General features: G+C 39.9%; 2 protein-coding genes across 4 annotated transcripts in view; both read right to left on the bottom strand.

Moving 5' to 3' along the window:
• The window catches only part of LOC144517362 (uncharacterized), a 403,478-nt gene that overhangs the window by 198,808 nt on the left and 189,721 nt on the right, over nt 1-14,949 (bottom strand). The window lies entirely within an intron of this gene.
• Nucleotides 1-14,949, bottom strand: part of LOC144517361 (uncharacterized) — a 52,271-nt gene that overhangs the window by 7,298 nt on the left and 30,024 nt on the right. For 2 of the 3 annotated variants that reach the window (XM_078249449.1, XM_078249450.1), the window contains one exon: nt 1,829-1,913. In XM_078249449.1, coding sequence (XP_078105575.1) covers nt 1,829-1,898 — 70 coding nt within the window. In that variant the 5' untranslated portion in view covers nt 1,899-1,913. Of the gene's footprint in view, nt 1-1,828; nt 2,167-14,949 lie in introns of those variants that run through there. The other variant, XM_078249451.1, reaches the window with a different exon arrangement.

Here is a 14,949-nt window from a genome sequence, read left to right as displayed (position 1 = left end):
TTTGACTACACTGATCCAGGCTGTACGAGTCACTTGAGTCACTTGAGTCATTATTGCTAAAATCGCCAAGGAAACGCAGTCCTAGCCCATTGTCTTTAACCACTAACGTAGTACGAAGTTCTGTGGATTCACTCGGTGCAGACTCACCAAACAGGAACAGAGAAATGCCCGCAGTGCATAAATTGAAATTATTTTTTTTAAATCGATCGACCTAATTGTCATATGCTACATCTATACATCTATAAGCATGTTATTTCAGAAGTGAAAGAATGGCTTTTGATGTGGATTTGCTTTTCACCCTGACTCGAGGAGAGACTTCACTCGCTCGTCTGCTACAGATCCTCCCATGACAACGTAGCCGGCTGATTCGACTGACTCGAGGACTCGTGAGTCATGATGACTCACGAGTCCCATGGTCTGCGAGCCGAGGCGAGCTTGCAATGTTTCGGACTGTCTGCTCGACCTCATTGCATTTTAACATACTACATTTATACACCAAACCTACAGTAGGCCTAGGCTACGTGCAGAACATTGTATGTTATTTCAGAAGTGAAAGAATGGCTTTCCGACCGACCGACCGACCGACCGACCGACCGACTCACTGACTCAAGAACTCAAGAACTCATAAGTCCTCGAGTGAGTCCCATGATCTGCGAGCTTGCAATGTTTCCAGCTCTGAGTCTGCGGGTCGGGAAGTTCCTATAACCTGTCTCGGACTGTCTCTCTGCTCACTGAGTCGCTTGAGTTGACTTGTGGAGGTGTGGTTGCCTACGTAATTGTAAGTTATAAAGCTTTTGGCAGCTAAGATGGCTAGGACTAGCAGTAGCTAATGTTGCAAGAGGTTTGTGTGTGGCGCTGTTATCATGTTAGATTGAATTGTAGTAGGACTCAACTGATCCGATTAATGATACTAGAGACTTTAAAGACACGGGTGAAAGATCCGAGTGAGCCACGCCTCAAACAGGTTTAGGGGATAAGTGCCTTGGCACGCCGCTGATACCAGTCCAGCAGCAAGACTTGGTTTTAACAACAGGTAGGTAATCAAAGCAGAGATAAATGGGCTTGTGGCAGCATACATAGAGGAGGAAATGTTGCCTGTTTCTACAGTGGAACAATTAGGCCTACTGGGCAAAATACAGATAATGAAGAGCAGACGGCTGTTAGTACTGTAGACTTGTTTTGGACACATTTTGGGCTGATGGTTACAACTTTGTTGTCATGATATTAAAGAGCATACAAGAGAGATCTTGTGTATGTCCAGCAGCTGAGCAGCCTGATTAATAATCTGTTTCCAGACCTCTGCATGTTTACAGATATTACCAACAATTACATTAAATAAAATTACATTTGCAAAAGTATAACTCAGTGTAATTATTCGTTTTCTTACCGGCTTTTTTTTTACCATTTATGTTATGTATGTGATGTGTATTTATATGATTGAAATAAACTAAACTAAAAAATAAATAAAACTAAACTTGTCATATTTTGGTTTCTACTTTAGCTTATAAAAAAAAAAAGAAGCTACAGGCAGTTGGCAGGATGGACAGATTCTGGGAAATGCCCCACCTTCTCACCACAAAATGGTACACACACACACACACACACACACACACACACACACAACGCCACATCTAAAGTTACTAAACTATCAATATTTTTTGATCTGTGCTAAATATTAGGAAACATTTTGATGTGACAGCAGCTGAGCAGCATGATTACAATTCTGTCTCCAGACCTCTGAATGTTTACAGGTGCTTCAGACATTTAGATAAAATAAAAACATTACATTTTCAAATACATAACTCAGTATAATAATCAGTTTTCTTACCGTTTTGTTGAGCAGACGTGATTCCAGAGCGAGTCAGGAGGCAGAGACACAGAAGAGGAAGAAGCTCCATCGCTGTCGATGTCTCCTAAAGATCAAACATCACTTTAACATCACAACGTCTCTAATAACAGAGATGGAGCCACTCCTACTTGGTACTGATGCAACAACAGCACCACTTCCTGCACAAATCCTTCAGAATAAAAGCGTCATCTCCACAGAACTTTGATGACTCAGGAATTCTGCACAAAAACTGCTCATAATGTGAGCACACTGCAAAAAGCTCTTTATATTCAAACTAACATTAAATCTTGTTATTAAATAAAAACCTCAGAGCCTCAAATTAACACTTAAATTCACAGCACAGTTTCAACTTTACTGTTCAACACAGTCTCACTCCCTACTCGTCATTTAAAGCAGGGATGTCATGCTGTGATTGGCTTGTGAAATGATTCTGATTGGTTTAACTGAAAATCGACTCTCTCGAAAACAGCTTATCAGTTTAGGAGAAAAGTGATAAAGTTATTGAAGTCTCCCTGAAAGAATTTACGCTGAGCTACATATACTGCGTTATAACTGATCACTGGATCCACATCACTATCTTGACCACAATTTAATTTGCACTAACTGTATTCTGACTCTTTACTACATCTCAGCAGTGTTATAGTTTGTCTATTCATGTAGCCTATATTATATTATGTTATCACCATACCACTTTAGCATATCCATCATCTTACTTACACATCACTTTGCGCCGGCTTTGTACTGTCTACTTAACCTGTACCTTTGTAGCCTATTGTATTTTGTTTTCTTGTACTATGTTGAATGTGAAACTGTATGTTGTCTTGCACGCTTATGCTTTTCTTACTCCTCTTGCGTAAAATATGGGTAACGGACATACATCCAGGGCATGTTGATCTTGACTCGTAGTACAGACCTCAGGTCAGCAGGGTGTGATTTGTGAACAAAAACAGAGGGGGGAATGTTTTTTGATCATGCACAACTAAACAACACGTGCAATAATTAAATCCTGCTTTCAAAACTATCTTCTATAGCACTAAAGACTGTTCACGTTGCAGCGCTTTACTTAGTCAAAATACATTTCTTTTTTAGAGGCAGGGATATGGAGACCAGAAAGGGGGGAATCCTACGCACCCCCCCTGTGGGAGCAACTGACAATGTTTGTTCCCTTTTTGTCCTTAAACAAGACTCTGAATCACTCCACAATCCTTTTTGTTTTCACATTTATTTTTCTTTATCACTCAAACTTCAATTAGATACGTTTTCGTCTTTTCCACAAAAAGAATGAACTGTCCTTACCAGATGGTGTACACACATTGACAGCAGAGCAAACATAAAACAAACAACTTCAACTCACAGCATAACTGTTCTGAGCGGTACTTGCAGCAGCGGTCACCAAAAACGTCTGGCTACAAACCAAAGGCCCCAAACTGAATGACAGCTCGGCTCTTATACACCAGCTGATGTAGTCACTGCCTTAATCAGCTGATTGTCAAAAGGCTGTGACAATATGCCACGCGTCAAGATCAATTTACAATGAGTCTAGTTTACTGTGAATGTCACTGAATTTATGCAAAAGTTATCAAAATAAAAGTTAATATCGAAATCATAATTTTGGCTCCAACACCCGCCCTCTCAACATGGGAAACAGCTGGCCCGATGGTGTGATGAAGATCCACCTGCTCCTGTAACACCACAGAGATAAAATTAAGATTAGCCACATGGAGATACACTGGGAAGAGCCAACAGGAGGTTTAACAAGTATCAGCTAGTTTAAATATCTCACGTTACTGTATTGTGTCAACAGCATCTGATAGCATGTGTCTTCCATTATTTCTCGCCTTGCTTAACTTTATTTATTATTGCGTGACTGTTTACTGATGATACTTACTCTTTACTGTCTCTTATCTGCAGGGATTCTGCAGTTGAGTGCAACTGTCACAGTTTCACCGACACGGATCGACATCGATATGTGGTTGTAAAGAGAGGAGCTGCAGGTTCAGCAAAGAGAAGAACAGATCAGTCACCAGTGGAACAAAATACACAAACATATAACTAGAATCAGATTACAAACTATTTGTTCAGGAATTTACGTCCTGAAGAAGGCTGGACGCTGAAACAGTTCTTTTTAATCTGATTCTATACTTAGAATGTGCCAGCTGTGATAAAAACATTTATATAAAGACGAGTGCATTGGATTGGACTCTGAAAACTCAAACTAAACTACAACGAAAATCCAAAAGTCAAAACTAAAATAATATAAATAATAACTTTGATAATCAGCTAATAGACCGTTTGAATGTAGGTGGTGTTCCCCTTTAAATAGATTCAGACAGAGTCATGTTTACCTGGCTGAGGGTGAATGCAGAGTCCCTGCAGGTTCCCAGTTCATTGGTTCCTTCTGGTCCTGAAGATCCACAACACACACAAGTTCAGAAGGTAACAACACAGATAGTGATTCAAAAGGATATTAAAGTAAAATGTTCATGCATTGCATATTTAAACTGTAGTACACCTGACACAGCCTGTTCTCATGAAGCATTCCTACATATCGCTGTGACAAGTTAAGCTGTGTAACTGGTATGTATTCCAGTATTTAATAGTGTCAGCAACACATTGTACAGGTGTTCATGTCCTGGAGAAGTTAAGGAGAAAACACAAGACTTTCACCCAGGAAACAGGTGTTGATGTCCTGAAGAAGTTAAGGAGAAAATACAAGACTTTCACCCAGGAAACAGGTGTTCATGTCCTGAAGAAGTTAAGGAGAAAACACAAAACTGTCAACCAGGAAACAGGTGTTCATGTCCTGGAGAAGTTAAGGAGAAAACACAAGACTTTCACCCAGGAAACAGGTGTTCATGTCCTGAAGAAGTTAAGGAGAAAATACAAGACTTTCACCCAGGAAACAGGTGTTCATGTCCTGAAGAAGTTAAGGAGAAAATACAAGACTTTCACCCAGGAAACAGGTGTTCATGTCCTGAAGAAGTTAAGAAGAAAACAGAAGACTTTCACCCAGGAAACAGGTGTTCATGTCCTGAAGAAGTTAAGGAGAAAATACAAGACTTTCACCCAGGAAACAGGTGTTCATGTCCTGAAGAAGTTAAGGAGAAAACACAAGACTTTCACCCAGGAAACAGGTGTTCATGTCCTGAAGAAGTTAAGGAGAAAATACAAGACTTTCACCCAGGAAACAGGTGTTCGTGTCCTGAAGAAGTTAAGGAGAAAATACAAGACTTTCACCCAGGAAACAGGTGTTCATGTCCTGAAGAAATTAAGGAGAAAACACAAGACTTTCACCCAGGAAACAGGTGATGGGAAAGGACAAAAAGATGACGTTATTTTAAAACGTTCATAGATTCGGGGCCCATGGCTCTGCTCATTACTTGAACCCAGTCCTACTGTGCATGTAAATGCACCAGATGTTACAGGGTCTCAGGAAGCTTTCGCAGCCACTATTCAGAAGACAATAACACACTTTCTGACTTCATTAAATACTTACCTGGCTGTGAATAGTCTCTGGAGGGTCCACCTCCATGGGAGAGACATCATCAGCAGCAGCAGCAGCAGCTGTCCTCTGGCTGGAACCCTGCAGCAAAACACACACAATTAAAGCTATAAGTTAAAAAATATGTTTAAGATTCAAAACATTGTTATTATGTAAACTTAACAAATTGCAATTGCATCAGCTTCGAGACTTCACACATTTACAAAGAAACACAAATGAGATCAGAGTGAAGAAACATCAGCGATACAAAGTACAGAAACTAAGTAATATGAGGAATATCCAGCTGTGTAGTGGAGGGTAGACGCACCTATCAGTCAGGAGTACAAACACTTCCTCCTAGGTCACTAACCCTTTCATCTTCATTCATGCACACACACCTTTATATCTTCCAGTTTCAATATCTAGAAGTTACACTGACTCTTAATCCTACACCCTGAACCTTTACACATCCTGCACTATTCCATACAGCCTCGTAGTTTTAATCTTAAACACTTATGTTTGTTTTGTTTCTGTATTTGTTTATTTCATATTAATGTTTAATATGTTTATGTATGCACCAACAACTAAGGCATATTCCTCTTCAGTTCTACTTACTCTGCAATAAACTCTCTCTTTTTTATATATATACACATACATACACTCTGATTCTGATTACAGACTGCACCGAGTCATCTCTGACGTTTAGGCAAAGTATACTTAACATCTACCTTTTATTGCGTGTGCTACATTTAAACCGGACTTAGTATTTAAATGATACTACAGTCTATGGTTTCAATTCCTCCACCTACACATTGGTGTGTAGGTGGAGGAAGTTTCTTAAGTCCACATGAGCAGCAGCCTGGCTCAGGGCCTTCCATCTTACGTCTCCGGTAAGAGCCAAAACAGCCACATATTATATTAAAAATAATCTAGTTGCCCGATTATGGACATGTTGTAACCCCATATTCCTGACACATAATCTAATACAGCACATACACAACATGTTTGGAAGACGAAGAATAACATATAGTATCTCTAGTATAGACGCGATGCTAACACACAATAGCACATGGACACAGAGACGCATGTTGAGACTAATCATTCAACAGTTCTTCTCCGGCTACTGAAAAAAAAAGTACATGCAGGAACTTCTCCGGCTACTGACCAACACAAACTGAGTCCCTCTACTATTGTACTTGTCTGTTCATTATTGTTTAAAATATAAAAAAGATTCCATACCAAAGAAGATGAAGAGAAACATGCCATTGTTCACCGTTGTGACTCGTGGCTGTAAACTTATAGTGCCAAAACACTTCCGTAGTATGTACTACGTAATAACGTCACATCCGTAGTACGTCGTAACCAATGGATATGTACATCATACTATACATAGAAATCTAAAGAAGCTTATTCCACCTGTAACATCTCACACAACTAAATATGTTAATCTGCAACATGAAAAGTGAATGATGGGTATGGAAAATGCTGTTTTCACAAACTGTTGTCTGTCAGGGAAGTTTAAATCTAGTGCCGTTGTGGCTCATCTTTTAATGACATTAGAAAGACAACAACTTTAGAAACATACCTGTCCTCCTCCTGAGGTCCGTGGCGATCATTCAGACTCTTCCTCAGCTCATGTTAATCCATAATCTCAGAGAAAAGACAGAAACCGTCCACTGTCGATCATACGTGTGCATTGCTTTAGAGATGTTCCTGTAATGAAGAGGAAGCAAGCAACAACATTTGTGTGAATTTGCATTGTCAAATTATTATGCCGCTCCTTTATCATTATTAGAGCCACCTACATACCAGCTCAGTGTTCACCTGGGCAGGGTGTGTTTGTTTGCTCATCTTTTCAATTTAAAAACCCACAATCATCACAACAAAAAGAACCAGGGGTTCCGATTGTGCCAAAAGTCGACATGCTTACATTCTATGTCTATTTGTCAATGTCTATGCTTACTCTCAATGTAAATGTCCATGTCTGTCTGTCTATGCTATGTGTCATCTTCCATGTCTATGTGTCTATGCTGCATGTGTCATGACTTTGTGTCGTTTCCCTCTGTCGTTACGATGTGTCGTCTTCTCTCTCTTGCTTCGTTGCTTTGTGTTGTTGCTATGGGTCGTTGCTATGCGTCATGTCCCTCTGTCGTTACTTTATGTTGTTTATAGTATATTTATATTTATTTAATAGCATTTCTTTCTTTTTTTTTATCATATCACCCCTTGATTTCTTTTCTTCTGCTGTTACAGTTCCCTGTCATGTCACCAAATGTACAACGTTTAGTCTTGTCCCACTTGTCTTGTCTATTTTTTCTAAATAAAGATTGTGGGCCAACTCCTTTTCTAATCCTCTCACGACTAATTCTTTCTTTTTTGTGAATTGATCACTTTTGTGCAGCTACGACATATCCACCGTTTAGGAATTCTTTTAATGCGAAGGCAAGTTTGGTGAAAATACACTTGAAACTTTTGAACTGAACAAAAAGCTGACACACAGACCAACATGTTCCGTACTCCTGGCTCACTGCAGTAGCACCACTGTTGACCATGATTTTGAAATATTGCTGCTGGTTTTGGAGCAGAAAAATACTTGGCAATTAGCTCTGGAATTATACATTTCTTAAAAAATCTTCTAGCCGCAGGGGCATCAGGGCTTGCCAGTATTATCCCATCTAAAGCAATTACACCTTGCCACATTAATAAGAGCAATCCGAATATCAGGAAAGTTGGCTAAAAGTAATCTGGGTTGATTTGAATGGGCTACAGTATAGGCTGATTATAAAATAACAGTATTAATGATGAATCTATAGCGTAATAGTTATTCAAATTGTTTTCACAGAATACATTGAAATAATAGGTCAACCATGTTCATCATAATGTCCACTGTAACAATAGCTCCCAAAAGTCTAAATTTGTTTATTATTGTCTCTCATAACCAGATCTCAATAAATACAGTTTGAGGATTGCTGCCTTAAGTAGTGTTTACTACTTAACTTCAAAGTTTACTGTATAACTCTATGCAATTTGGCCACAAGATGTCAATTCATTTTAAAAGTTACAGTATACAAACCCTGATTTAAAAAGTACATTTGTGACTAGATTTTATTTTATAAAAAAAACATCTGGCCTTCATTTTATAACATATTCTCATTGCAGTCATGGGGCGGGGGGGATCTGGGTTTGTTCTGTAAAGAATGACAGTAGATATCAGCAGAGGACACATTATTATAGGTTGACGGATCCTGTGATGTGTGCTGCCTGTGGTCTCACACAAACAAATACATTGTTATGGAAAAATGACTGTGTAGATACTGTGTAAGGACCTGCAAAACTGCACTCACATTCACATTCATTTTAATAGAATAAAATCTAATCACAAATGTACTTTTTAAATCAGGGTTTGTATACTGTAACTTTTAAAATGAAGGTAGATTCCTTCACCTGGTCTACAGTAGGATGCTTGCTGTTGTCTTGAGGACAATCCGTCAGATCTATTACTGCTGCAGCTGATGGCTTTGCTGCTTTCTCTATTCTTTGAAGTGTGTTCTTCTGTCTTCTGTTTTCTGTTGATTACATCTAACCTCATTCTTCTTTTTCTCTTCTCCGGGGATGGAACATGATTGAAGATTGAAGGACCGTAGTCAGGTGACAGAGGGTTGTCACTCTTTTCCCCTAAAACATAAGTACATAGAAACAACATCAGAATCAGCTTTATTGGCCAGGTTTGAGTAAACAAACAAGGAATTTGACTCTGGTTAATCTTTGCTCTAAAGTACAACACTCACTTAACATATGAAGAATAAAAACAGAGGACAGTAAGAAATATTTAAAAAAAAAAATACTGTTAAGTGTACAGTATAACAATACAATAGAATTTACAATTTTACAAAAAATATACAAAAGAGAGGGAAGGAATAGTGCAATATCAGTCAGTATAGTCTGAGATTTTAGGATTTAAATATGAATACAGTGCTTCTTTTAGGTTAGCTAACATTAGCCTTTGTAATCCACACAAAATCCATGCCATACTGCATAGGTAGAACTTACCTTTTTGTAATAACTAACGGTTGTGGCTAGAAAGGAAAGGAACGTAGCTAGCTAGCTAGCTAGCTGTATCCCTACTAGCTTCAACCGTTAGAAACCGTTTTAGCCTGTTTGCTAGCTATGCGATGCTGAATCAAGGCGTTTATTGAAATAGGCAGCAAATGATTTCCCCTTGGGGATCAATAAAGTATCTATCTAGCTAAGTAGCTAGCTAGCTATCTATCTATCTAAAAAAGGTGCAACTAGCTAGTAACTAACTCTGGCTCAGCTCCGATGGGTGTTTTGATATTGACTGGTGCATGCTGGGATTGCATGACATCAACTGCCGGAACTCTTGCTAGCTAACGTTAGCTCTTGCTAACGACAGAGTGAAACAACATAACGTAACGACAGAGGGAAAACGACACATAGCAACGACGCCTAGCAAAGGCGCATAGCAACGGCGCATAGCAACGACAGAGTGAAACAACACGTAGTCATGACACATGCAGCATTGACAGCAAGACGACAGTCAAATGACAAGGACAGACGACAGGAGTAAGTTGAGTTGACACAGGCAAAAGTTGAGTCATGTGGGCAATCACATAGACAGTTAATAGACACATAAACATGGAAGACGACACATAGCATAGACAGACAGACATGGACATAGACAGTTAATAAGACACATAGACATGGAAGACGACACATAGCATAGAGAGACAGACATGGACATAGACATTGACAGTAAGCATAGACATTGACAAATAGACATAGACAATGAAAATTAATTTACTTAATAAAACTTAATTTTAGCACAATCGGAACCCCATACAGAAAGCCTTTTTTTTGTATACAAACACCAAATAAGAATGAAACAATTATACACTGTACCGTTTGAGAGAAACAGGTAAAAGAGCAAAGATACCAATATGTCCAGGTAAGATGTCTGAGGTTATACTGGATACACAGCTATAAAAAAAAGTGAAAAACACTATATCTTTACTATGGTAAAACTGCGTTCTTACTGTTTTTCAGAAAGTAATGCAGGTGAAAGCAATGGAAACACCACATTCATTAGTATTTAGAGATGATGCAGACATCCAATGTGATGAAGAAAACGTGCAGCATGATGCTGGAGAGAGGCAGGATTAGTCACACTATTCTTTGTTACTGTTATGTACCTTTAGTTCTTTTCCCAGTAATTCCATAAATTACTAGAGACAAAATACTACATTGAAGAAAACTGCTGATTTTCATTCCTTCGTGTTTACCTTACGTAAAAATTGGTATATTATACAATCTGTATATTTTCCTTAAATAAACTATTGAGTAGTGTCAAGACACTCAAATTGTTCAAACTGTAAAGATGAAAAGTTAGTATTTTCTGTATTGGTGTTTGATGCTAGTGTTTTTCCTCTCAGTGTGTTCTGAGTGATCTCAGTGAGGATTGTTCTGAGTGTCTGGCTGCTCTGAGTCTGTTCTGAGACCTGTGTTAAGAGTTGTGTTGCTGTGAATGAGTTCTGCAGGTGATGTGAACTGTTTATCTCAGGTGACTGTTGGTAGTGCAGACTGTGGTTAGAGTTTTGCACATGTGACTCCAGTTGTGCCCACTGTCGTTTAGCAATCGAAAAACACTGTGATCACACTTGAAACTACTTTATCGGCGTCGCCGTGACTCACTGTGACATCAACAAAACTGCACAGCTGACGTAGTTTGCTCGAGTTTACTCTGTCCGCACCTCTGCGTGCGTGTGTGTGTGTGTGTGTGTGTGTGTCGGAGCTCTGCTCTCTGTCAATATGCAGAAAGGACAGATAAGCTTGCTCTTACGCGCTCTCAGGTACCAAAATTTGGCACCGTTTGAAGTTTAAAGTGAATCGGTCCTCGTAGTAGTACCAACGTAATTCGATCTGGACCCAAAAAAGTACAGAGTTTGGTACCCAACCCTAATCCATTCACACCCCGACGACAGTACCATTCAAAGTGCTGTCTGACCATCGGGAACAATTTGGGGTTCAGTGTCTCGCTCAAGGACACTTGGACGTGTGGACAAGAAGAGCCGGGGATCAAACCACCGACCACCGACCCTGCCAGCAGGTATATCAACGTTTTCTTTTAAAGGAGACATATTATGCTCATTTTCAGGTTCATACTTGTATTTTCAATTTCTATGAGAACATCTTTACATGTTTTAATGTTCAAAAAACACTATTACTTACTTTACTATTTTCCTTTCTGCTAATTTTGTCCAGTGGCCACTCGCAGTATTGCAACAAAAAAATCTCCCAGCAACCCAGGAAGGATTTTCCCCGTAGACCACCATTGTAAAAGAGACGTCTGTAATGTACTTGTCGGGCTCTGGCCGAATTCTGTCAGCTCTACCAGCGCGGCCGCTATGCTCATGATCGCAGCCGACATGAACGGACAGATTGGCTAATGGGTGCCGAAATGGAAATACCGTATAATACATCCATGGTGGAGATGAGGAGCAGTATATTCTAATGAGCCTGCATGTGACATAGGAAGAGGAGCCCAATCTGAATGGCTTGTTGAATTACATCAGATTGAGAATGCCCACAAATAACTGTCTGGGTTGTTTTATTTCAGGTTTTGGGTTGGTCAGCCCTCCACATACTCAAATTTGTATGTAGTTTGTGCACCATAACTGAAAATGAGAGTTTTCCATTATATGTCCCCTTTAAAATTTAATTAAAGGGGTGATAGAATGATTATATAGGGTATTTTACACTGTTCCTTAAGGTCTCCTAATAGGGTATGTAACATTGGTTGGGCTGAAAATTGCCCGAATGCTATTTTATTAGGCCCTTAACTACCCTGTGAATATGGCTCTATTTGGAACAAGAGGTATGCTCATGAATATTTAGATGAGCTGCGCGCTGATTGGTTTGAGCGAACCCCATAGAAACACATTGGAGACGAGACAGCAGGTCTCATATTTCAGACACTGCAAAGTTATACATTGTTTGTCTACTATTTCGTTATTAAATTCTCTTCTGAGACTTTTTTAAGCGAGAAATCAACTATATAAAGCTCAAACGTGCCGTTTTACGAAAATTGATGGCTAATTGCAAATTTGGTAAGACGTGTCGGACTTTAGCTAGGAGCTCCACACAGTCTGACGAGAAAGCGGCAACCTCCATACCCAGTGAAAGTCACCGTTTCCCTGGGTACTGGAGCTCCACGGAGCTGGCTGGCTGCCAGCTGCCGGCATAACTAGAGTAGCTATATTTACAGTTTGAATTTCGTCACGCCACTTATATAACATCTACCCCAAGGTCTTATAAAGCTAACAATGGTGTCCGATTTCAATTTAATGCATTTTTTGTGAATTTCAGAGGAATTCTAAGAGGAGGCTAGCTAGCTCTCATTGATAGAGCTCCATCCAGCCGCAGGCTCTATCAATGAGACTCGCGGACAAGAGGCGTTTATTTCCCAGATTGTTTGTTTAAATAACTCACACATTATAAGATTAACTGGAACCTGTGGTAAGAGATTGCTAGCGTAACAAGCTCGCTGACCGCGCTCTCACTCACACACACCGACCATTTAGCAGGAAGAGGGGAGCTGCAGGCCCTGGAGCTCTGTCAGGGCAGCGGCGTTTGGTAGTCCATTAACCCAAAAAACGGTGACTTTGCGCGGGTATGGAGCGCCGTGGGCTGCCAGCGGTGACGGAGCTCCATCTACCTCACAGCAGGCCGGGGTCTGTGAAGGAAGGCAGGCCGGGCGGCGAGGCAGCAACACAGGCAGCACCGGCCGCTGAACTCCGACACACAGTCGGACAAAATTTGCAATTAGCCATCAATTTTCGTAAAATGGCCCATATTTGATCTCTACATAGTTGATTTCTCGCATAAAAAACTCTCAGAAGTGAATTTAGTGGTAAAATAGCAGATGAACAATGTATACAATTTCTGAGATCTGCGCGACCTATTCAGAAGACTACCTGACCTCAGATCAGTGGAGTAGCCTATGTAAATGTTTGGGCGTGAGTGTGAGAGTGAGATTTGCAGAGGAAAGAGGTGCCAATGGGATTTTGAGGTTCTCTGTATGTCCTAGTTACCCACTAAACTGTCATTATTCAACTATGACAAGGTAAAACCTTTAAGTGACAACGCTGGTGCAGTATTGTTTCCTTGTGATCCTGCAGGAAAGAAAACAAGTTAAGAAGTAAATCCCAACTGACCTGATCCTACTCTGGTGTAAATACCAACACAATGATTAATGACTGAAGATAAAACAACCTCAAAGACTCTAAACATGACATATATATAAATAATGTGTTGTCTGCTCGTCATGAAAATGTTGATACAATATTTCATTAAACTTACCTTTTTTATACTTGGCTAGAAGAACAATAATAAGCGCAGCTAGAACAATATTAACAACAGCAACAGCTAGAACTGCACCAGCAACAATCCATCCACTGGGAGACCCTGAAACAGAAGATAGAAAGTTAACGTAAGACTCAGAATGGAACACAGATCATATACAGCAGATTGAACATCTCAGTCTACACAAAGAGAACAACTGAAGGTGCATTCTCCTGAAACCTGAAATCTAAAACTCTTTGCAGATGAAACCAGCCGTAGGATGAATGTCACCAGGAACAGAGATGTTAGCTCTGATCTTCTGGACACTTTCCTCCTGCTCGGATACACAGCTGAGAGTTGGTTCAGGTTTTAGTCTCAGTAGTGAAGAAGAGGAGGAGGAGGAGGGTGATGTTTATATCTGATGTCTGTGAAATGTGTTCTCTAAACCCTGAGCCGAGGCTCACAGGTACAAGTCAATGATTGACTCTGGGTTAACTCTTGTTTTATGACAGTTGTTGTTACAGCTGATTAGCTTTATTAATAATATGACCCATCCAGCTAAACACACAGCTTAGCTAAGTTATTTATGTAGAAGTTCATGTTTCATGAGCAGTAGAAATTTAATTTTGAGGTAAGGGACCGAGGAAAATAGGGGAGGGTCGTGTCTTTTTATTCTTTGCTGAGGGGAGGGTTTTCAGTCCGGGGGGGGTCACCCAACTTTTGTATTTATGAAACAGCAACATTTCAAAGTGGCTTGTTTGGTGCATATTCTTCCATGTAGCTCCATGTAGCTCTCTCAGTCTCTGCCCTCCTTCGCTACCAGATGGGTCTGACCCATGAGTTTGCTGGGGGGGGCAGGGGGAGCTGCCCCCCTGGTGGCTGAAACGGATAATTGCATTTTGAAATGAGTGGAATAATTCTGGCATGATCAGATATTTTATAAATATCTTAAATAACACAAAACAACTAAATGGTGGTAGGTAATACATCAGATTTCATATACTGCTTTAGTAAAAAAAAATATTACCAGGCTGACGATGGGAGCAGCAGGACGCAAAAAACAAAAATGACTCTTGTGCTAGTCTGGACATCTTACCGTGCCAAGGTTGCAATAAAGGTTTCCTAAATGCCACATTTGATGTCAGCTTATTAATTAATTGCGGGTTTTGTCTAGATTTTGACTTTTATATGTTTATTCCACTTTGTTTAAGTTGAATGGTGCTGAATGATCTCAATATTTTATTGTTTTATTTCATGTGAA

This window comes from Sander vitreus, chromosome 4 (assembly GCF_031162955.1).
Source record: "Sander vitreus isolate 19-12246 chromosome 4, sanVit1, whole genome shotgun sequence".
NCBI lineage: Eukaryota > Metazoa > Chordata > Actinopteri > Perciformes > Percidae > Sander > Sander vitreus.
The sequence above is the reverse complement of the archived record's forward strand: the minus strand, read 5'-3'. Positions and strand labels throughout refer to the sequence as shown.